The sequence below is a fragment of the Salvelinus alpinus genome, chromosome 14, assembly GCF_045679555.1.
Source record: "Salvelinus alpinus chromosome 14, SLU_Salpinus.1, whole genome shotgun sequence".
In the NCBI taxonomy this organism is placed as follows: Eukaryota; Metazoa; Chordata; class Actinopteri; order Salmoniformes; family Salmonidae; genus Salvelinus; species Salvelinus alpinus.
Genome location: NC_092099.1, coordinates 31,618,058 through 31,639,472, shown reverse-complemented (window position 1 = coordinate 31,639,472; position 21,415 = coordinate 31,618,058). Strand labels below are relative to the sequence as shown.

The window sequence follows — 21,415 nt, the reverse complement described above, 5'->3', positions numbered from 1 at the left end:
ATATGTTTATGAAGCTAGTTATGTATTATAGGCTCCTCACTATGAGACTAAGCCAATTTCCCAACTCTAAAATCAATGTCATCTATATCTTTTAGCAAGCTAGTATCATCATATTAACTGACATCCTGAAAATGCAGCTCTGTTGATTAAATTTGACACTTCGCGGCCACCGGAGTTTGACACGTGACTACAGTTTGCATTGAATTGTGGGTCATATCAACACCAAAAATGATCAAAGTTCTTCACTTCTTCAAGCCAAATCGAGGGGGCGACTTTTGTGAATTGGACCATAACTTAATATTGTAGTTGAACTGCATCTGGGTTCGATGGGGATTGCCGCTAGGGAAAGTGACAGGCAAGAGGGCTGAGAGGGTAAAACATTATGTTTGGACTGCAGCACTTGTTTTCTCAAAATGTGTTTGCTAGCTAAGTTAGCAATGTTATGAATACAACACCCATCTGCTCTAGACATCAGGATGCGATTTGAGAGCACCAGTTGGCTCCAAAAGTGGTTATGGCTTTGACTGCCTGCTGGCAGTGAATTCAGAGCCATTCAGTGTAAGATCTTAATTTGAGCCAGTTTGCTACAGCAACAGGAAATGTAATTAATATGTGAATTCTAATTAATGGATTTTTTTTGTAGGGGTTGATACATTTTTTGTTAGGGCAAATCAAGTCTGTCATTTGAAAGTGGAAATTACAAACTTTAAAAGCCTTTTTAAACCTCAAACACACTACAAGTTTGCATTAGCTGCTGTACAGTAAAATTATTAGCAATAAAAGAGTGATCAATTTAAGATCCTACATCGGTAGTTATATTAAAAACATAATTGTACCATGTTCCCATGAAGCAATTGTAATGACAGTCCACCACAACATACCTAAGAGTTTCCTGGTTAGCAATGGGTAGTCTGAGTTCAATTCCAGTGTGTATTAGAAACACAGTTTGAGATCATTGTGAGAGGATTTTGCCAGTGGTTGAATGGGGAATTGGGCTTCCTGGGAAAAGGTTGTCCGAGGTTGCAACAGTAACCAAGAAGGGCAGAGACCCTAGACTAGTAAGTGGGTTGACTTGTTAGATTGTGTGGTGTCTGTTTAGTATTGAAAAGTATGATGATTAATAGTATGCATTTTATTTTCATTACTCATTCATATACAATACAAAATACTCGTCCAGCAATAAAACATAATTCAAGCCATAACTTATAGTTTGAAAATACATTGTCAAAGTAAAAAACATATTCTCCATGAAAAGGAGCTTTTTGAGAGGTGTTTCACATTAAAGAGCAAAGCAGAAGTCATTCAGATACGAAAATAATTCCAACACAAAGATTACAAAAGAACAGTCAGTCAACCAAATGTACGGATATATTAGAGAAATGCTACTGCAGACATTCGTTCCACTTCTCCCACAGTTCAAGCTTGCAAAAAGGTCAAATTTTTCAGCATCACAAACACAGAGAGGCTAAAGCCATATGTCCTTGCTCTCAGTTCTTGGCAGTGTCCAGTGGGCACTCATGCATCTGTCCGTCGTCCACGGCACCCTCAGGTAGGTGCACAGTCATGGTGCAGGCCCGGATCCCGCCCAGTGGTTCTAGCACGTTGAACACCCGGTCCCACTCGTCCTTCTCTGGGTCGTAGCGCTGCACAATGTCCACCATGCATCGGCTGTTCCAGGAATAGCCCCCCACTACATAGATCTGGCCCTGGAACACGGCCACCCCCACATCACTCTGGCCCCATGGCATGGCTGCCACCACCGTCCACTGGTCCACCTGGGGGAAGATATAAAACACAGGTCTTTGTTTTGGGACAACATCATAATAAGATCTGAGCTCTGATTGGCTAGCTGCCTCACAGAATTCCGCTTTTCTCCCCTAATTTAATTTGTTCCTTGTTTGGTCATCATTTTCGCCCAAGCCACAAAGCTCCTGTGACATGTGACCATCAAAGTCAGAACAGTTAGGATAAGGGTAAGGTATCAAGAAAGTGGTCAAATTGCTTATCATATTGTTGGGACCAAAACTAAGGCCTGTGCCATGTCTTACCTCGGGGCTGTAGAACTCACAGTCCAGTACGTCATCGTAGTCACTGCTGCCCCGGAAGTGGTTCCCTCCCATCACGTAGAGCCGGTCGCCCACCGTGCACATGCAGTGAAGGCCACGCAGTTCCATCATGTCGGCACGGTAACTCCATGTGTCAGTCTCAGGGTCATAACATGACAGCTCCTTCTGGAATGTGTCTTGTGTGATGCCACCTGTTGGATCAGTGGATTGACATTGATTTTATTAGATAGATACCATGAAAACATGTTTACTAAAATACAGTTTTATGTGTACAAACTAATATCCTATGGTTTTAATAAGACAAACATTTCAATCCATCCATTACATTTTCATCTGACGTGGAATACACCACAGTCAGAGAGAGTTCAAGGGGAGGGCAGTGTAACTTTGGTACTGTAGCATATGTAAAGGATGGACGTTGAGAAAGAAAGAGTGACGGTGTAGGGGGCTGAACTGTGAGGCAGTGGTCGGGTGCTCTTCTACCCACATGATCAATCACCAGCATATAGTGGGGCAGGAGCAGTAGGGCCCTAGTGTGAAAAACAGACCGTTTGGGTCTGAACAGGAAGGATGTGGTCTGGTGCTGTGAGCTGCAGAGAGCTGTGACCATTATTCCATTACACCATCCTCTACATGTCCCCACGCCTCTGATGGAATCCACCTACTCTTTGCCATACCATCCCCACTCAGCCTTGGGCTCAAACTACTTAGCCACTGCTTTGTAACTTTAACACTTGGATGCTGAAATTAATGCAGATAAAAAATAATACATTTTCTGCATGGACTTTTTAAAGCATCTGTTCAGAATAAGCTGTTTTCTGGTTGTCTCCGCGAGCATAAAATCGACACAATTGCTCTTCAGAGAGCTGTGGTTAACCTACACTCTGACCCATTTCAAATAAAGGTCTTTGTGTTTCCTGGCCCTCAATCCCATATCTACAACCTCTGTTCTCAACATGAGAAATTGGTTTCTACTCCAAGGTTGCTAGGAGACCATCATAGAAATCGACCAAGATGAGAATGATAACGGTTCAGAGCTACTATGTTATGTTAAAGTCTATCAAAGCTGTTAAGCGCCGAGAGTGGATTAAAACAGGTCAACAACACATCCTTTGTTTGCCTGAATACATTAACTGAAAACCTCTCCGTTCTGACTGAGCTGATTGCATCAGGACAGCAATCATAGTCAATTCAAGCCTTCACGTTGTAGGTTTGAACTGTTTGGTGAGTTTGTATTCTAACTGTTAGTGGTCTGAGAAACTTACCTGAGACATACATCAGGTCACCATGGACTGTCCCAGCATGCCCGTAGTGGGGGTCGATCATGGGTGACACGAACATCCACTCATTCTTTCTGAGGTTGTAGCACTCCACGGTGTCTAAAAGAGTAAAACAAATGTAAATTCACTCAATATGCACCTTAAAGATCACTATTTCTCTGTAACAGATTGCAGTAAAAACATCTCCAGTACACTAGTGCCCCACCGATCTCTCCTGAAGCGTTCCTGCCCCCAACAGCATACAGCTTCCCCTTCAGGGCGCTCAGGTGGAAGAAGGTTCTCTTCTCATTGAGCGAGGCTACCTGCAGCCAACGGTCAAAGCGCGGGTCATAGCGGTAGACGCTGTCCACCGCTGTCTTGCCCTTGGTGTCGTAGGTGCTCTGGCCGCCCACGATGTAGAGGAAGCCCCCGAGCAGAGCCACGCCGTGCTGGTAGCATGGAACCTCCATGGGCCTCAGCGCCCTCCAGTGGCCGCTCTCCTCATCGTACAGCCTCAGCTCCCTGCTCACCACCAGCTGTTGCCGCATCACCCCACCCAGTGCCAGCAGGTGTGTGGCGTCGGACCGGATGCGCGTGCGCTCTGTCTGTAAGGAAGGTTGGAGGAAGGGCATCATCTGGTAGTTGCTGGCCTCTAGCAGGAGGTTTACGCAGGCCGTGTCCGAGCGCATCATGGCTGCCCCGCCATCGCCGTGCCCCTCGTCCTCCTGGGAGATCTCGAGCAGCTCCGTGGGGGTCATGAGGGGGAAGCGGACGTGGCGCATCAGGGAGTAGGCGGCGGTGCGGCGGGTGGGAGGGTCGTGGTCCAGCCAGGAGCGGGCGATGCGGTACAGCTCCATCTCAGAGAAGCCCTTGAGGCTGTCGCTGGCCAGGGCGTTGGCTAGGCTGGGCTCGGAGAGCTGCAGGTAGCGGCCAGACTGCAGCAACGCTGACAGGTTCTGACAGACAAACTTCCCAATGTGGGCCTGCACGTCCTCCAGGAGCAAGTCCCCGGCAATGCGCTCCACCTCCACACAGTTATCAATAGTGATCTACCACACACACAGGAAAACAGACACGACTGGATGAACTTGTGACAGGTCTCCTGTCTTTACATTGGCCATGTTTTTCACTGTCTCTTCAATACACCCATCCAGCACATCCACCTGTTCATTGTTTCAGTACCGGTAAGTAACCTGATCAACTCACCTCAGTGCTGAGCAGCTCGTTGCAGAAGCCGAGGACGGGGAGGACTTGTAAAAAGTTGGCAGCCTCCAGAGTGTCCTGCAGGTTGGCCATGCTCAGACTCAGCCGGGATGTGTAAATGAACTCTATGATGTTCTTCAGACCCGTCTTGCTCACACCATGGAGCTTAATCTCCCTCATCTCCTGCTCTCTCATACCCCCTAGAGAGAGGGAAAGAGGAAAAGTGAGAGATATGGAGGGTGAATGCTGTTACAGTTAATGATGTAAGAGTGCAAGAATTTTCAAACATAGTTTGAAAATGGTCTGAGTGGACGTGATGAGAGCAAATACTGTAAGAGAGAGACTTTTCATAGGCTCAGCCCTAAAAAACTCATCTGTGAAAAAATATGACTTACTTACTTACTCGATGACTGCTCTCGATCACACATTGTGAAACAATCCCCATTGAAATATACTAGCATATTGAAATATATTTACATATTGCACATATTGAAAAACCTCATTGAATGTTATTTATCACAGACTAACCAGTGAACATGGCTTTGAAGTAGTCGCAGGCGGAGGCCATAAGGACTCTGTGTACTGGGAAGGTGTCACTGCTGTCCCCAGGCACTAGGATGACATCACACAGAGTCTCATCACCTCTGAACAACTGAAACCCCTGAAAGGAAGAACAACATTAATTTTACATCTATGGTTTGGATCCCCTTCAATGTCTAATGGTGTTGGCCACCATATTTTTTCTCTCTTAATGATATACAGTACCAGTCAAAAGTTTGGATACACCTACTCATTCAAGGGTTTCTAGAATAATAGTGAAGACATTAAAACTATGAAACAGCACATATGGAATCATGTAGTAACCCAAAAATTGTTAAACAAATCAAGATATATGTTATATTTGAGATTCTTCAAAGTAGCCGCCACCCTTTGCCTCGATGACAGCTTTGTACACTCTTGGCATTCTCTCAACCAGCTTCACCTGTAATGCTTTTCCAACAGTCTTGAAATAGTTCCCACATATGCTGAGCACTTGTTGGATGCTTTTCCTTCACTCTGCTGTCCAACTCATCCCAAACCATCTCAATTGGGTTGAGGTCGGGTGATTGTGGAGGCCAGGTCATCTGATGCAGCACTACATCACTCTCCTTCTAGGTCAAATAGCCCTTACACAGCCTGGAGGAGTGTTGGGTCATTGTCCTGTTGAAAACAAATGATAGTCCCACTAAGTGCAAACCAGATGGGATGGTGTATCACTGCAGAATGCTGTGGTAGCCATGCTGGTTGTGTGCCAGCAATCACAGACAGTGTCACCAGCAAAGCACCCCCACACCATCAGACCTACTCCTCAAAGCTTCACGGTGGGAACTACACATGCAAAGATAATCCGTTCACCTACTCTGCGTCTCACAAAGACATGGCGGTTTGAACAAAAAATCTCAAATTTGGACTCATCAGACCAAAGGACAGATTTCCACCGGTCTAATGTCCATTGCTCATGTTTCTTGGCCCAAGCAAGTCTCTTCTTCTCACTGGTGTCCTTTAGTAGTGGTTTCTTTGCAGAAATTCGACCATGAAGGCCTGATTCACGCAGTCTCCTCTGAACAGTTGATGTTGAGATGTGTCTGTTACTTGAACTCTGTGAAGCATTTATTTGGGCCGCAATTTCTGAGGCTGGTGACTAATGAACTTATCCTCTGCAGCAGAGGTAACTCTGCGTCTTTCTTTTCTGTGGCGGTCCTCATGAGAGCTAGTTTCGTCATAGCGCTTGATAGTTTTTGCGACTGCACTTGAAGAAACTTTCAAAGTTCTTGAAATTTTCCGTATTGACTGATCTTCATGTCCTAAAGTAATGATGGACTGTCGTTTCTCTTTGCTTATTTGAGCTGTTCTTGCCATAATATGAACTTGGTCTTTTACCAAATAGGGCTATCTTCTGTATACCACCCCTACAACCCCTAACTGATTGGCTCAAACGCATTAAGAAGGAAAGAAATTGCACAAATTAACTTTTAACAAAGCACACCTGTTAATTGAAATGCATTCCATGTGACTACCTCATGTAGCTGGTTGAGAGAATGCCAAGAGTGTGCAAAGCTGTCATCAAGGCAAAGGGTGGCTACTTTGAAGAATCTCAAATATAAAATCTATTTTGATTTGTTTAACACTTTTTTGGTTACATGATTCCATCTGTGTTATTTCATAGAGTTGATGTCTTCACTATTATTCTATTTTCTATTAATGTAGAAAATAGTACAAATTAAGAAAAACCCTTGAATGAGTATGTGTGTCCAAACTTTTGACTAGTACTGTATATATCTTTTTCACTTCAGATACAAAATTATACATAAGTACAACAGCATATAGACACACACAAACAATGACTACATCTTATCTGCCCTGACCCGGATGCTCACACCTCCATCCCCATCCCTAGTTATTGTTTGCCACTTGGCCTTAAATTGTAACAATTTGTTTTTCTCGGTTGCCCATGCTATTTCAATATTTCAATAATAAATCATTATATTTTTCCATTGTGTTAATTAAGGATAGCAGATTGGTTGATTTCCACGTTTTTAGACGAGTGATGAGAAGAGAATCGTCCACGCCATTGGGTATCTCACTACACCCTCATATGCCATGTCTTGAAATATGCAGACAGATGGATTACAAGTAAGTTTACATTGTAATACTTCTGACAGCCAATTTAGAATTTGTGAATTTTGTCTCTTGCATAATAAATTATACACATTAGTTTATACTGGATTAAGTGTACATTTCTGTAACTTAGTTAGTTATGCTCCAACTTTCCCTCCATCTTGTGCCAACATCCGTTCTTCTTAAATCTTGGTTCCAATAGATTATATTTTTTTCTAAGAGATTGTAGTTGGATGAGCTCCCTGCAAGGTTTTGTATATCTTCCCTATCATATGGACATTCTTTTCTGACTCAACTAAGATTCCCTCCAGGTTGCTCTGATATGTAACTTTTAACTTTTATTTGAAACTACTTTTTACTTCTGCCATGAAAATAAATGTATTTCCTATTACCAAGTAATTTCCAGGTGGACCAATTTATCGGTGAATTGTGAAAAGCTATCCAAGGATTGTTCCATAAGGTTGTGTTTTTAGGGAGTGATATTGTTCCTGTAGAATACTTTAAATTTTCTTCCATATTGTTATAATGTTCTTAACTACAAATTTGTTAATCTTCTTAGCTTTATCCTTTGAAAATAGATAGGAAAAAGGTTCTGGGGATGAGCATGCGTATCTTAATTATGTACCACTTGTTCCTCTTTAACTATATGTCGCAAGTAGAATAGTTGGGTAGCAAATTGATACAATTCCAAGTCTGGAAGGTTAAAACCACCTTCAGACTTAGGAAGATGTAAAACTTTCCTTTTTATTCTATGAATTTTAGTTGCACATATAAAGTATGTTTATGACCGAGTGTACTTTTTTAAAGAATGTCTTCAGTGGGGTAATTGGTATTACTGAAAATAAAAACAAAAAATTTGGTAGCCATGCCATTCTAAAGAGTTTTATTCTACCTGTAAGATTTCTGGGAAGTTTATTCCATTTAATTAGATCTGCTTTCATATTGTTGAGTAATGCAATAAAGTTATCTTTATATATTTGTTGTTTGTTGTCACTTATTAAGCATCCTAAGTATTTAATATTTTTTTGTGGTCCACTTAAAGAATAACTGTAGATCGTTAGTTTCTTTTTCCTACTGCCATTATTTTGTTTTATCGACGTTCATTTTATATTCTGAGATTTTTGAGTCGTCTGAAAATATCTTCAGCAAAGGGTGCATTGAGTTTTCAATATTGGTCAGGTATATCAGGAGATCATCTGCAAATAAGATAGTTTATATTAATTTATATTTACCAATACTGACACTTGCTACGTTTGGGTCCTGTCTAATTCTTTCTGCAAGCGGTTCAAATGCCAGTCAAACAGGAGGTGGGAGAGGGGACATCCCTATCTTGTGCCCCTTTCTAAAACAAATTAATCAGACTGTCACGGGTGTGCGTACCTGTAGCGAAGTCAGGTGCAGGAGGGCAGAGAGTTGTGAACAGGCGTACACTTTATTTATGCAGGAGTAAACAGCAAACGGACGCAACAAACGGTGTTGGAGAACCATATGCTTTTTTCCCCATCATGGAGCCCGTGGACATTACATGCTGCTCTTTACTAGTATAGAATCAAAGTTAACCTTATCTTTTCTGTCTATCATTTAAGAACCAATTAAAACATTTTAGCATACATGACATATGAGGGCGGTGGGCATTCCATAGAATGGGAGGATCATAGTATAAATACATAGTTATTGTATACATTACATATACAGTGTGTGGGCATGTGGGCTGTGCAGAAAAAAAAGAAATAAACCCTGCAAAGTATGTATTTTTTGCGCAGACTCCTCTCCTAATGTTACCCCCCAAAAACTGTGGATACATACATTGTACATACATTTGAATAAAGACTGCCACTTAAGTACTGTGGTTGGTTTGTATTACGTTATAAATTAAATGATAGTGGTTGGTGGGGGTCTACTTAGGGTGAGTGGGTCCTCCGAGAGACTGAAATGGGATGAGTGGAGGCCCCACACACACCTCAGAGAAGTATCTGATGCCCTCCCAGTCACCCAATCCCCTGGATATGGCCCCTCTACATTCTCACCAATAACCATCATTAAATCTTAGTTGTAATTACAAACAAGGAATAATAATGATTCGACATCCTTTCCTAATCTATCCAGAACTCTTATTAATTTTACAACAGGTTTACAAGTTATAAAAAAACAAATACAATGACATTGTAGTATAATTCCTTTCTTCTCTTTCTCCCAATCCAAATCCAACACAACACACAACATATATTCGATGCCTCCGCATACCCATCCTTCCTACACATATTCATATTCACCCTCCTTCACTCTCCCATTCATATGGGACACCAGTTGAGGCTGCTGAGGGGAAGACGGCTCATAATAATGGCTGGAATGGCGTGTAATGGATGGAATGGAGTGAATGGAATGGTATCAAACACATAAAAAATATGTTTTTGATACCATTACATTTACTCCATTTCAGCCATTATTATGAGCCGTTCTCCACTCAGCAGCCTCCACTGACAAACACATACCCACACATACACCCACTCACACCCTCTTGCACACACACACACACAGACACACACACACACACACACACACACACACACACACACACACACACACACACACACACACACACACACACACACACACACACACACACACACACACACACACACACACACACACACACACACACACACACACACACACACACACACACACACACACACATGTATGTGCTTATCTGTTTATTCCGCTTCTGCTTCTCCTCAGGACTGGTCTCTCTCTCTTCAACTGGAAATGTTTCCTGCAGCCTGTTCACGGTACTGCCGGGAATCGGAGTTGAGACTTGATTTCTTTTTTCCTCCAGTGACTGTCTGATTGGAATGAATTGCCTGTGTTTTTTCCTAAGCCTAGCAGACACGTCCTGGGCGAATCGAATGGACTGGCCCTGAACCTTGATCTCCTTTCCTCCCTGTGCCCGCAGAATGTTGACTTTGGTATGATAGTTCCACAGCTTAAAGATTACCATGCGAGGGTATTTAGAGTTCTTCTGCTTCATGCAGATCCGATGGCATCGCTCCAGATCTTTCGGTGATTCATCCACACCAAGCTCCTCCAATATCAGCTTGATCACGTAGCTGGAAAGGTCCCCTTTTTCCTCATCTTCCAGTAGGGACAACATTATCATATTATTTTGTCTCTATCTGTTTTCGAGCTGAACCAGTTCATCTTCTAAAGTTTACACCTTTGTTTCCAGAAGGCCAATTTTGTTGTCTTGTTCGTCCATGTGCCTCTCCTGTATATGCATATCTGACACGATAGAATCTACTTTCATTTCAAGCAAATCTACTTAATTTTTTTGGTGAGCATTGAGAGCATTTTAGCTATGTTTTCCTGGATATCCTTCAGCTGTTCGTTGCTCTAATTTGCATCTCCAAGTTGTTCTTTGTCGATACCTCTAAGGGAAGCCAAGGTTTGTCGGATTCGAGTCTCAGCGTCACTTTACTCACAGATTGGTTCGCTGTTGTGTATTACAGGCCGCTCACTCTCTCCCGTTTGTTTAGGGATATTCTTGATCTATCGATTTTAAAGGCTTAATTTAAACTATGCTGTCTGGCTTCTACATATAATCACAGTTTTGATGGTACAAAATAGAATAACTATCTCCACATGTATCCTATTGATATATGCATTTGTTGGACACCATTCAGATAGATTACAAAAATAATCGGCCTAGGATCCTAATACATCTTGACAACTTTCCCAGCTAAGTAATAACCCCAATGAACCTTTCATAACTCTGGCTGGTGTATGAGCGGTGTGGTTGGGTTGTACCTGTAGGACTGCGGTGCCATGCTCATTGCTGCTGAACATCCTGGTTAGAGGCCTTGGAGGGAGGCTTGGCTTCAGGTTGATATCAGGGGGTTTCGGGGGAAGCTCCAATGGTTTAGGTGCTGGGTCTGGAGGGGTTGGAGGGTTTGGTGTTGGGGGAGTGGGAGTGGGTCTGTCAACTGGGGCCGGAGCTGGGGCTGGGGCCGGAGCTGGGGCAGGAGATGGTGCTGGGGGTTGGACATGTTGGGGTGGAAGTCTGGGGGGCTCTCTAAGAGAGCCTCTGCTCCCCAGACGAGACAGTCTCCTGTGAAGCCTTCCCGGCCCACTCTCCTTCTCCTCACCACTGCCACTGGAACACAAAATAATAGGGGTCGTTGCTGTATCATCTTCAGCTACTGTAGTAGTTTAGTCCACTGCTTGGCAGCTCACATTGCAGTTTACTGAAGCAAGTACATTCTAATATTGATTGTTATGAAATATACAGTATTTAGTCACTATAATCTACTATTAAATTACCTAAAAATGACCCCAAAAATTGGATCAGCCTACCCCATATCAGTTGGTGTGTCGCTGGATTTCCTGTTGCACCTCTGTGAAAGGTTCCTAAACGGATGCATAAGACAGCATTAAAACAGGGCAGGATTAAATTGATGTCTGGTCTGTCAGTACCAAATCATTTGCTGTTTTCTTTTTCAGAGCCTCTTCACTCTGAACAAGCTACAAAATGGGAAATGAAACTGTTGAGTATGTCTTTGTTTTATATGTAGGTTGTCTGGTAGGCAGTATGACTCACTTAATCAACAAGCCCAGGGAACATATGCAGATGTGGGGCTTTCCTGATAACATTGTTACTATACTATGTGTATTTGCTGTAAATGTTAATACATTGAACTCCTGTAACTTAACTCATTAACTTCTCTATTTTAATGGTGTTGTCCTCAACTTGATTATGTTGCAGCATCTCATATTTCTTAATTTCTTTAATTTTGGGGATTTGTGTGTATTGTTTTGTATTGTTAAGTATACTGCATTGTTGGAGCTACAAACAGAAGCATTTCGCTCCACCTGTGATAACATTTCCATAATACGTGTACGTGACCAATACAATGTTATTTGATTTATCGTGATATAGTGTTGTTTCAATACTTCCACATTGGTTGATGTTTCAAGTGGATAACAGTAGTGTTTATAAGATCTAACTCAGTAGCCTCTGAACACTGAACTTATGCTTCACTTCGTATTCATCATTTGTATTTATATTCTTTATTTTGGGTCATGGCAGTTAGTTTCTGTGCAAGACTGTACTCTATATCAAGTTTACAAACTTTACACCCGCATTAACATAAATGATAGGAAAGGAAGGAACCTACCTCGAAGCTATTCTTTTCAACAGGTTCTCCTTAACCGAAAGGCCTTCTTCTGACATATAACCAACATACAGCAATCTATTAAATTCTTTACAGACCACTAAATGTCTCCTTGCAGCAGCTGGATGCAGAGTGGAACCGTTATGTAGAATGGGGTAAGCAGCAACACAGTCAGTTTCTCACAGCTAACCAAGACCTCAGCCACTTCCTGTGTCAGTTCTCTTTCTCTCTCTTTTTGTTCTCTTTTTGTTCTCAACAATCTTATTTTTACACATTAGTTGTTGTAAAGACAGAAGCATACAATGACTTCCCACTGGGCACAGACTTCAAATAAACATCTATACCACGTTGGTCCAACGTAATTTCATTGAAATGACATGGAAACAACTTTGATTCAACCAGCGTGTGCCTAGTGGGTTTTTGCTCATCCTTTCAGTCCCTTGAGTCTGCTATACTTCTCTAGTGTAAAATGTGGCACTACAGTTTCTTACAATTATTTTTTAGAATCCCATAATAATCTCATGGTACTAAGATGTCATATCTAAAGAAATGTCAATTAAATTGTAAGAGGAAACAAATAACATACACCATCAAATATTTTAGCATCAAATAAAACTAAATGAATGACAGGAGGCAGAAAGTTTTTTTTAAATATATTTGATTCTCAAAGTGGTTTTACAGTAGTTCTCATCTCATTGTGTCTCCAGGGTTCTGAATCAAATCACGCTGTTGTTCTCAGAGGATTAGGAACTGGAATGCCAAACAGCCCTGTTACATCACTCTATCAACTACACTCCTCTCGCTTCCACCTCACCAGCCAGAACAGTTATTACAATCAAACCAGAAGGGATCAATCATTTCACCCTCAACCTTTTTTGACTGATGGATCTCTGTTGGCCACTGATTTAAAAGCAAATTCACCTTCACAATTCACTTACAGTGCCTTCAGAAAGTATTCACAACCCTTGACATTTTCCAAATTTTGTTGTGTTACAGCCTGAATTTAAATTAATTCGATTTTTTGGTCACTGGCCTCCACACCATACCACATAATATCAAAGTGGAATCATATTTGTAGAATTTTTTACAAATTAAGCATGGTGAAGTTATTAATTACACTTTGGATGGTGTATCAATACACCCAGTCATTACAAAGACACAGGCGTCCTTCCGAACTCAGTTGCCGGAGAGGAAGGATATTGCTCAGGGATTTCACTCTGAGGCCAATGGTGACTTTAAAACAGTTTAATGGTTGTGATAGGAGAAAACTGGAAACTGGAGGATGGATTAACAACATTGTAGTTACTACACAATGCTAACCTAATTGACAGAGTGAAAAGAAGGAAGACTGTACAGAATAAAAATATTCCAAAACATACATCCTGTTTGCAACAAGGCACTAAAGTAATACTGCAAAAAATGTTGCAAAGCAAAAAAAAATTTCCCCCGAATACAAAATGTTATGTGTGGGGAAAATCCAATACAACACATTCAGCGTTTTTCAGGATAAAAGATTTACGGAATGGAGCTAAGCAAAGTCAAAATCCTAGAGGAAAACCTGGTTCAGTCTGCTTTCCACCAGACACTGGGATATTTATTCACCTTTCAGCTGGACAATAACCTAAAACACAAGGCCAAATATATACTGGAGTTGCTTACCAAGAAGACAGTGAATGTTCCTGAGTGGGCAAGTTACAGTTTTGACTTAAATCTGCCTGAAAATCTTAGGCAAGACTTGACAGATCTTGAAGAATTTTGATAAGAATAATGGGTAAATATTGTACAATTCAGGTGTGCCAAGCTCTTACAGACTTACCTAGAAAGACTCACAGCTGTAATCGCTGCCAAAGGTGATTCTAACATGTATTTACTCAGAGATGTGCGTGTGAATATTTATGTACATTTGATATTTCTGTCACGCCTGCTCCCGCTCTTCCTCCCCTGGCGCTCAAGGGGCCAGGCTGCCCTGCATTATGCACTCCTGCCACCATCATTACGCACACCTGCCTTCCCTCGTCACGCGCACCAGCGATTACTGTACTCACTTGGACTCGATCACCTGTTTATCACCTCCCTTATATTTGTCAGTTCCCCGGTGCTGCATTGACTGTCATCTGTCTTTGTGTCTCCCAGTTCTGACGCTGTTCCTGTCCTGTTACATGTCCGCTCCTAATTAAATGCCAACTCCCCGTACCTGCTTCTCTTCTGCAGCGTCGGTCCTTACAGAATGCAGCCGCCATCAACTGAAGCATCGGTGAGTGCTGGCGGTTCGGTTGGTGGTGACGTTGGGTCCGGGGGTTGGCGCTGATGGAACCGGGGGTGCTTTAGCTGGGTCGTTGGGCTTCCATGCCCTAGCCGGCTCGAGAGGTATCCTTGCCCAGGTTGGCTCGGAAGGCGCATATCCCACGTCACGCTTCAGCCGGATCATCGGGCTCCTACGCCTCAGCGGGATAGACAGGCTCCTATGCCTCAGCCGGCCCGCCAGGCTCCCACACCTCTGCTGGTTCATCGGGATTCTACCCCCAGCCGGCTTGTCCAGCCCCTGTGTCTCGGCCAGCCCGTCAGGCTCGCCCAGGTGGAACGATGAGTGGTGCCCCTAGAGGAGGGGGGGGGGGGGTACTGTCACACCTGCTCCCGCTCTTCCTCCCCTGGCGCTCAAGGGGCCAGGATGCCCTGCATTATGCACTCCTGCCACCATCATTACGCACACCTGCCTTCCCTCGTCACGCGCATCAGCGATTATTGGACTCACCTGGACTCAATCACCTGTTTATCACCTCCCTTATATTTGTCAGTTCCCCGGTGCTGCATTGACTGTCATCTGTCTTTGTGTTTCCCAGTTCTGACGCTGTTCCTTTCCTGTTACATGTCCGCTCCTAATTAAATGTCAACTCCCCGTACCTGCTTCTCTTCTGCAGCGTCGTTCTAAATTTCTTTATTTAGTTTTCAATACATTTTCAAAAAGAAATCTAAAGGCATGATTTCACTTTGTTATTATTGTGTAGATGGGTGAGAGAAAATATATTTATTCCATTTTGAATTCAGGATGTAACACAACAAAATGTGTAATAAGTCAAGGGGTATGAATATTTTCTGAAGGCACTGTACTTTAGTCACTGTACTTTAGTCACCATATTCTCATCAGAGACACAATATCAGGCCTCTCTCACTCATAGATGGGTTGACAGGGGGCTGGCAGCCATTGAAAGTTAGGAATATCTGAGTGAAAAACATATTTTGTTGGTTATATCATATGGAAGATGCTTATATTTAAACATGTCTGGTTATTTTTTCACAAGAACTAAGGTAGCCATATTGGATAAAACTATTCAAATTTATTATGATTTCAGGATTTATTTGATTGATGTCAGATTCAGTTTCAGTTCATTATGATTCACATGAGATGTTTCGTTTTGTTGTCCCAAATTCTGGTTTAATTGGAAGTTCTATTGATTGAATGGATAGCGCTGTATTGCTTTCGTCGTTATTCGTCAAGCTGGTTCTGGCGCCCCCTGCTGTTAAGTCACAGTTTGGAGAACTGGATGAGGTTCCTGTTGATCTCAGCCACGTTCCTGCACCCTAAGGGAGGAAAGACCAACAAAACATTAGTGTTGCAATGTTATGAGGTTGAGGTAATGATAGCTAAGCAAGGGGTTTTAATCTCAGACTGGAAAATATATGATTATGTAAGAAGTTTGGTTCCTTACTCACCAGACAGAGCCATTGACAGACGGAACTCATCGTTGAGGATATGTAGTACCTCCTTCAACCCCTCTTCACCCTGAAGGAACAAACACAGGCAGCAAGACAGTTTGTTATTCTCAGTATCTCAAGTTAATAGTTTGATCACACACAATGTTAATTGTTACCTTATAGGCGAGGCCCCACACGGCCGGCCTGCCGATGAACACACACTTGGCTCCCAGAGCTACAGCCTTCAGCACATCACTACCAGTGCGGACACCCCCGTCCAGATATACCTCGATCCGCCCCTGCACTGTGTCCACAATCTCAGACAGGGCATCAATCTGGGTGGTAGAGAAGAAAGCAGAGGAAACTTCCTATGGAATATTAACAGTATCATTTAAAACAACTGATATTCAAATCAACATTCTATGATGTGTGGACCTCCAACCATCTTTGTGGTACCATTTGAAAGTGAATATTTATATTGTATTCCCTTTTAGTACATTTATCAGCCAAAACATGACACCCACCCTGTATTCAAGAGCATGCTGTATCTAAACCGATGGCTGGCACAACACAAACACTTCAGATTATGTAAAATAGGTTCTAGGCTAGGAAATAAAAAAAAGTATAGAACAGTTTGACAACCCTGTTTCTAAGATTTTCAATGATAACAAACTCAACTGTTTATCTTTTCCAGTGATGAGGACACGGACGTCTCATGGTATGGTGGGTTTTGCAAAAAGGGTCAACTTTGAGCACATCTATCTCTTGAATGTGTTGACATTCAGGTCCAAAATTTCACTTCTGACCACATGTATGAAAAGGGGTGTGATGAAAAGTGATTGAAATCAAATGGAATGACCCTGTCCTTTAAAATCAACATTTCATAAACAAAATGGTGTTTGGCTTGCTGATTGTAGGATCAAATAGAGGTGAGATGATGATGAAGTGATATACTCTGTGCCCATTCTTACTGTGGCGGGCCCTCCGTCCAGCTGGCGTCCTCCATGGTTGGACACGATGATGCCCTGGACGCCATGCTCCACGGCCAGCTCAGCGTCCTCCTTCGTCAGGATGCCTTTGATGATGATGGGCAGGCGGGTGAGAGACTGCAGCCAGTACACATCCTTCCAGCTGATGGAGGGGTCCAGGGTGTTGGCAGGGACTCCATACTCCTCACCCGCAGGACCGGCAGCCTCCTACAGAGGTAGTCAGAGGGACACCCACCCAGACACGACAGACGCATACAATACAGAACACAATACAATACAGGAGACAGTACAGTACAGAACAAAACACATACACACAGAAGGAGGCCTCATGGGAAATACATTAGTTGGATTATTCTTAAATAATTCTAGAGCAGCTACTGTCTCTCTACTATGGCACTATGGGCTGGTTTCCCAGACACAGATTAAGATTCTCCATTGACAGTGTTTTTTAGTCCAAGACTAGACTTAATCTTTGTCCAGGAAACCATCCCTATATGATTTTATGGTAAAAATCATTACTGTTAAAAATATTGACCTGGAAGACACCGTCAAAGTTCTTGACCTTGAGGTGTGGCGGGAGCTTGAACTGGTTGCGTATATCGTTGCGGCGCTTCCCGGTGTAGGGCACGTCGACGGTGAGGACCAAGGCCTTGTAGCCTAGGGCCTCCACACGGTGAATGATTGATTCAGAAAGCTTTCTGTCCCGGTACACATAGAGCTGGAACCAGCGGTAGCCGTTAGGTGCTGCAGCTGCGATCTCCTCCACAGAGCAGGTGGAGTAGGTACTAGTGATGTAACATGTGTTCACTGCCTCCGTAGCTGAGGAGAGAGAGAGTTTCAAGTAGAACATACATTTTTTTTTGCACAAGTATAATACAGGAAGGCACAATTTATTTACACATGCATCAGGGAAGGGGGGATTGGGGGGCAAGTGTTTAAATTGTGCAGTATTAGCAATAGTAAACAAGAGAAAGAGACTTTGAGTGGACCACCCCTAGGATACTCAGTGACAACAAAGCTATTGGCCTAAAGAGCTCAACCTCTACAGCTGTTAAACCCCTCCTAGTCCTCACCCCTGGCGGTGGCCATCTCTCCCTCATGCCAGGCCAGGCAGTGGAAGGCAGTGGGGGCGATGCCCACAGGGAAGCTGATCTCTGTGCCCTGCACCGTGGTCCTGGTGTCACTCACTGACACGTCCCGTAGAATCCGTGGCCGCAGACGGATCCTGGGACCGAGACAAAGTGATTATTTTGGATCTTCCAAGCACTACTGTTTGAGGTGTGCTGTTATTGAGTGATGTTAGTGACTGACATTGAATCGTGGGTACTGTAGTTTGCAGGATGGGGAGAGGTACTTACCGTTTGTAGGCCAGCAGATTGTCATCCCTGGTGCAGCACTCGTCTGCTCCGGCTGCGTAGTAGTCCCATGTGGCCTTGGAGAGGTGCTCCTTCGCATACTCCTCAAAGTCTGTGAGACATACCATAGCCATCTCAGCACAGCAGGTCCCCTCTCTGTAGGATATATGATCACTGTCAGGGACAGCAATTGTAAAGAAATGCTATCAATATGTCAATTACACTATCAGGTAATCCTGTATTAAAAGCAGAATGGATAAATACTTATGGCATTTGTAGAGATTTAACATAGTAAAAATACTGTTCTTTGTTGTAAGCTGAGTTGTAAATTGTGCAATTTAAACGCATACAATAACTGCAAACATCTTCTGGTGCATATTTTACACAAATACAGCAATACATTCAGTGGCGTCACCAGAACCTGGGGGTGTCACGTATACTCCCTCTCCGGCGCTCTAGGTCACGAGGCTGCTCTTTACGCACACCTGTCACCATCGTTATGCGCACCAGCGACGTCATCAGACTTACCTGGACTCCATCACTTGCCTGATTACCTTCCCTATATATGTCACTCCCTTTGGTTCCTTCCCCAGGCGTTATTGGTTCTGTTTCATTTTCATGTCTGTGCGTTGTTCGTGTTTCTTGTTTTGTATTATGTTTAGTTTATTTATTAAATGATTCACTCCCTGAACTTGATTCCTGACTCCCAGAGGGCTAATGCTGTGTTCGTAACCAAGAAGAAAGTGGAAATGTAACACATACGACTGGTAAAAATCCACTTGAATGGTCCTCCATGTAGACAACTCGTCTATCATCCTGAACTCCCACTTCTCCCACATGCTGACCTGTGATTTCACCTACTAAGGAAATTAACTCGATAACAAATGTAACAACAAAACATTATGTATAAAAAACAATCTATTAATATTAATTACAAGCATGATAGTTGTACTTTTAGTTTATGGTTTACGCAGCTTTTTGGCCATTAGCCAATCCGCGTTTCTCAACGAGTTCAAAGCATGTGAATGCATCCAACTGGTATTTACGACTTCACAACTGGTAAAGTCCCACCTCCCACTTGGCTACGAACGCTGCATTAAACCCAAATGATTTTGGGATTGGGATGTTCCTGCATGTGGGAACACCCCGAGCATCCCATTGGTTACTGCATGAACACCCCCCCTTGAGCATCCCCTTCATTCCCCCCACTCCCCGAACATGCCATCTTCATACTTGTGTGACACTTTGATGTTCTGGATTTTCCCTGATTGTCTATGTGATTATTTGTTATCAGCCTGCTGTGTTCCGGCGTCCTAGCTAGCTAGCACATGGTGTCCTTCACTCCTGTCTGCCAACACCTGACCTCACTGTTGTTACGACATACCTGTGTCCTAGCTAACTAGCTACCGTTGTCATCCCTGCCTATTTTTCTTCTGTAAGGTTTATCGGCGGTTGGCAACCAACGTTATTGTGCATTAACTCCACCTACTGTACTGGAGCGTCCACACCTCCCGTCTGTGTACCGGAGTCCTAGCTTAAAAATGGACCAAAAATATGTATAAAGAGGGGTTCCTGCAGATGCAGGAATGCCCACATGCAGGAACACCCTGAATTGTGGATTGCAATTAACCCTTCTCAATAAAACTAGGCTACACTGCATTACAAACTGCATTGGAAATACAGCTGGGCTTGGCTCTTTGCGCACATGGAGGACCTCAAATTACCCAAAGAAAATTAAGGACAAAATGCAAAACTAGCCTACTTGTCAACACCAGTTTTTTTTTTCATTTGTAAAAATGTCTACTGGACTAGCACAATACTAAACAATTACCACGACAGAGCAAGAAATCTACACAATACATTTGTTATCCAGAAAACATAACAGTGCAGTCACTTTCATATTTTTTCCTTATCAAACAAAATTATTACAGTAGCCTATAAATCTCCTTTCCTTCAGTTGAGTAGCGTAACTAGTTTACCACGTTAACAGACTATGTATTCACCTAGTAGTTGTCATTTCACGAAATGACAGCAAAAAATGCAACACACGCGGTAACGACTGAACACAGACAGACAGAGGGCGGGGTAAAAAAACTCCAAAAAAGAAACATAATTTATCGATGCTACAAAAGTATTAGGGGAAAATATAGGCCTACCTTCTCACACATAGGCTATGGTGAATGATAACACAAATTGCAACCCTAGCGAGCCCTAAAAACCAGGCAACTGCTTATTCTGAAAAGAGCTCTGTAAAAGTGTTAACAAATGGTTAACAGTGCATCTCTCATCTTGGCAGTGTTGTACTATGAACTCCATTAAATATTAACCATTTTCAAGAGACTAAGGCCATCTTAGTCCATTTGAAAACACCAACGCACCCAAACACATTTTAATTGGCCTAACCTGAGAATGAACCTCATAACATCATAACGGATTGTAATTTTAGTAGATGTCAACAACATTTCATCAATCCCACTTGCTTCAAAATACATTTAGGTATTGAGTTTGAAGGATCTACTAATATCATTCTGTATTACTCACCACTCTAGTCCTTATGACATCAACTCCATTCTGAAATGTCTGGTGTCTGATGATGCAGCTCATAGTTAGTTCTATTCCTATTGTGTGATTGTATGCTTTTGTGTGACTTCAATAAAACTATCACAGAGATTAACACTGACAGTGAGTGTGACCCCACAGAGGCTAGAAATGTGCTGATGCCACAGTGATCCATAGAGAGGGGAGGGGGGGGGGGGGTTGCACATTACATACTACAGCACAGATGGGGAAATACATACTAGGCCTACATTTAAAACACACAGAATGTGGCAAACAGCAGCATGGTCAGTAACACAAAGCACTACAGTAATAGTACTGTAACAGCAGGGTGGTCAATGACTTCTATAGACCACACATCACACACAAAAACTTGCAGCGTCACTGTAGCCTACATACCAAATGATCACAGGGTTGTCAGTGACACCTCAGATATAAAACTGCCATAGGTTTATCTTTGAGTTTGCC

General features: G+C 42.8%; 2 protein-coding genes across 6 annotated transcripts; both read right to left on the bottom strand.

Annotated features, from left to right (window-relative positions):
* Positions 1–1,117: 1,117 nt before the first annotated feature.
* LOC139538775 (kelch-like protein 9) lies at positions 1,118–12,524 on the bottom strand. 2 transcript variants are annotated; one of them, XM_071341194.1, is made up of 9 exons: positions 12,358–12,524; positions 11,537–11,590; positions 10,991–11,336; positions 5,057–5,189; positions 4,532–4,728; positions 3,552–4,374; positions 3,332–3,445; positions 2,049–2,257; positions 1,118–1,775 (listed from the first exon to the last, which is right to left on the bottom strand). In XM_071341194.1, exons 1-9 carry the CDS (start codon positions 12,411–12,413, stop codon positions 1,488–1,490), a joined length of 2,220 nt encoding a protein of 739 aa, XP_071197295.1. In that variant the 5' UTR covers positions 12,414–12,524; the 3' UTR covers positions 1,118–1,487. The 2 variants fall into 2 exon arrangements, with proteins under 2 accessions (XP_071197295.1, XP_071197296.1); XM_071341195.1 differs by having other exon boundaries at positions 11,537–11,613; positions 12,358–12,488.
* Positions 12,525–15,669: 3,145 nt separating this feature from the next.
* LOC139538774 (2-Hydroxyacid oxidase 2-like) lies at positions 15,670–20,688 on the bottom strand. 4 transcript variants are annotated; one of them, XM_071341191.1, is made up of 8 exons: positions 20,548–20,688; positions 18,395–18,547; positions 18,110–18,261; positions 17,572–17,855; positions 17,019–17,243; positions 16,224–16,382; positions 16,066–16,135; positions 15,670–15,933 (listed from the first exon to the last, which is right to left on the bottom strand). In XM_071341191.1, the coding sequence occupies exons 2-8, from the start codon at positions 18,523–18,525 to the stop codon at positions 15,878–15,880; spliced, it is 1,077 nt and encodes a 358-aa protein (XP_071197292.1). In that variant the 5' UTR covers positions 18,526–18,547; positions 20,548–20,688; the 3' UTR covers positions 15,670–15,877. The 4 variants fall into 4 exon arrangements, 3 of the variants coding, with proteins under 3 accessions (XP_071197292.1, XP_071197293.1, XP_071197291.1); XM_071341192.1 differs by having other exon boundaries at positions 18,395–18,565; positions 20,548–20,639; XM_071341190.1 differs by lacking the exon at positions 20,548–20,688 and adding an exon at positions 20,395–20,541.
* Positions 20,689–21,415: the final 727 nt, after the last annotated feature.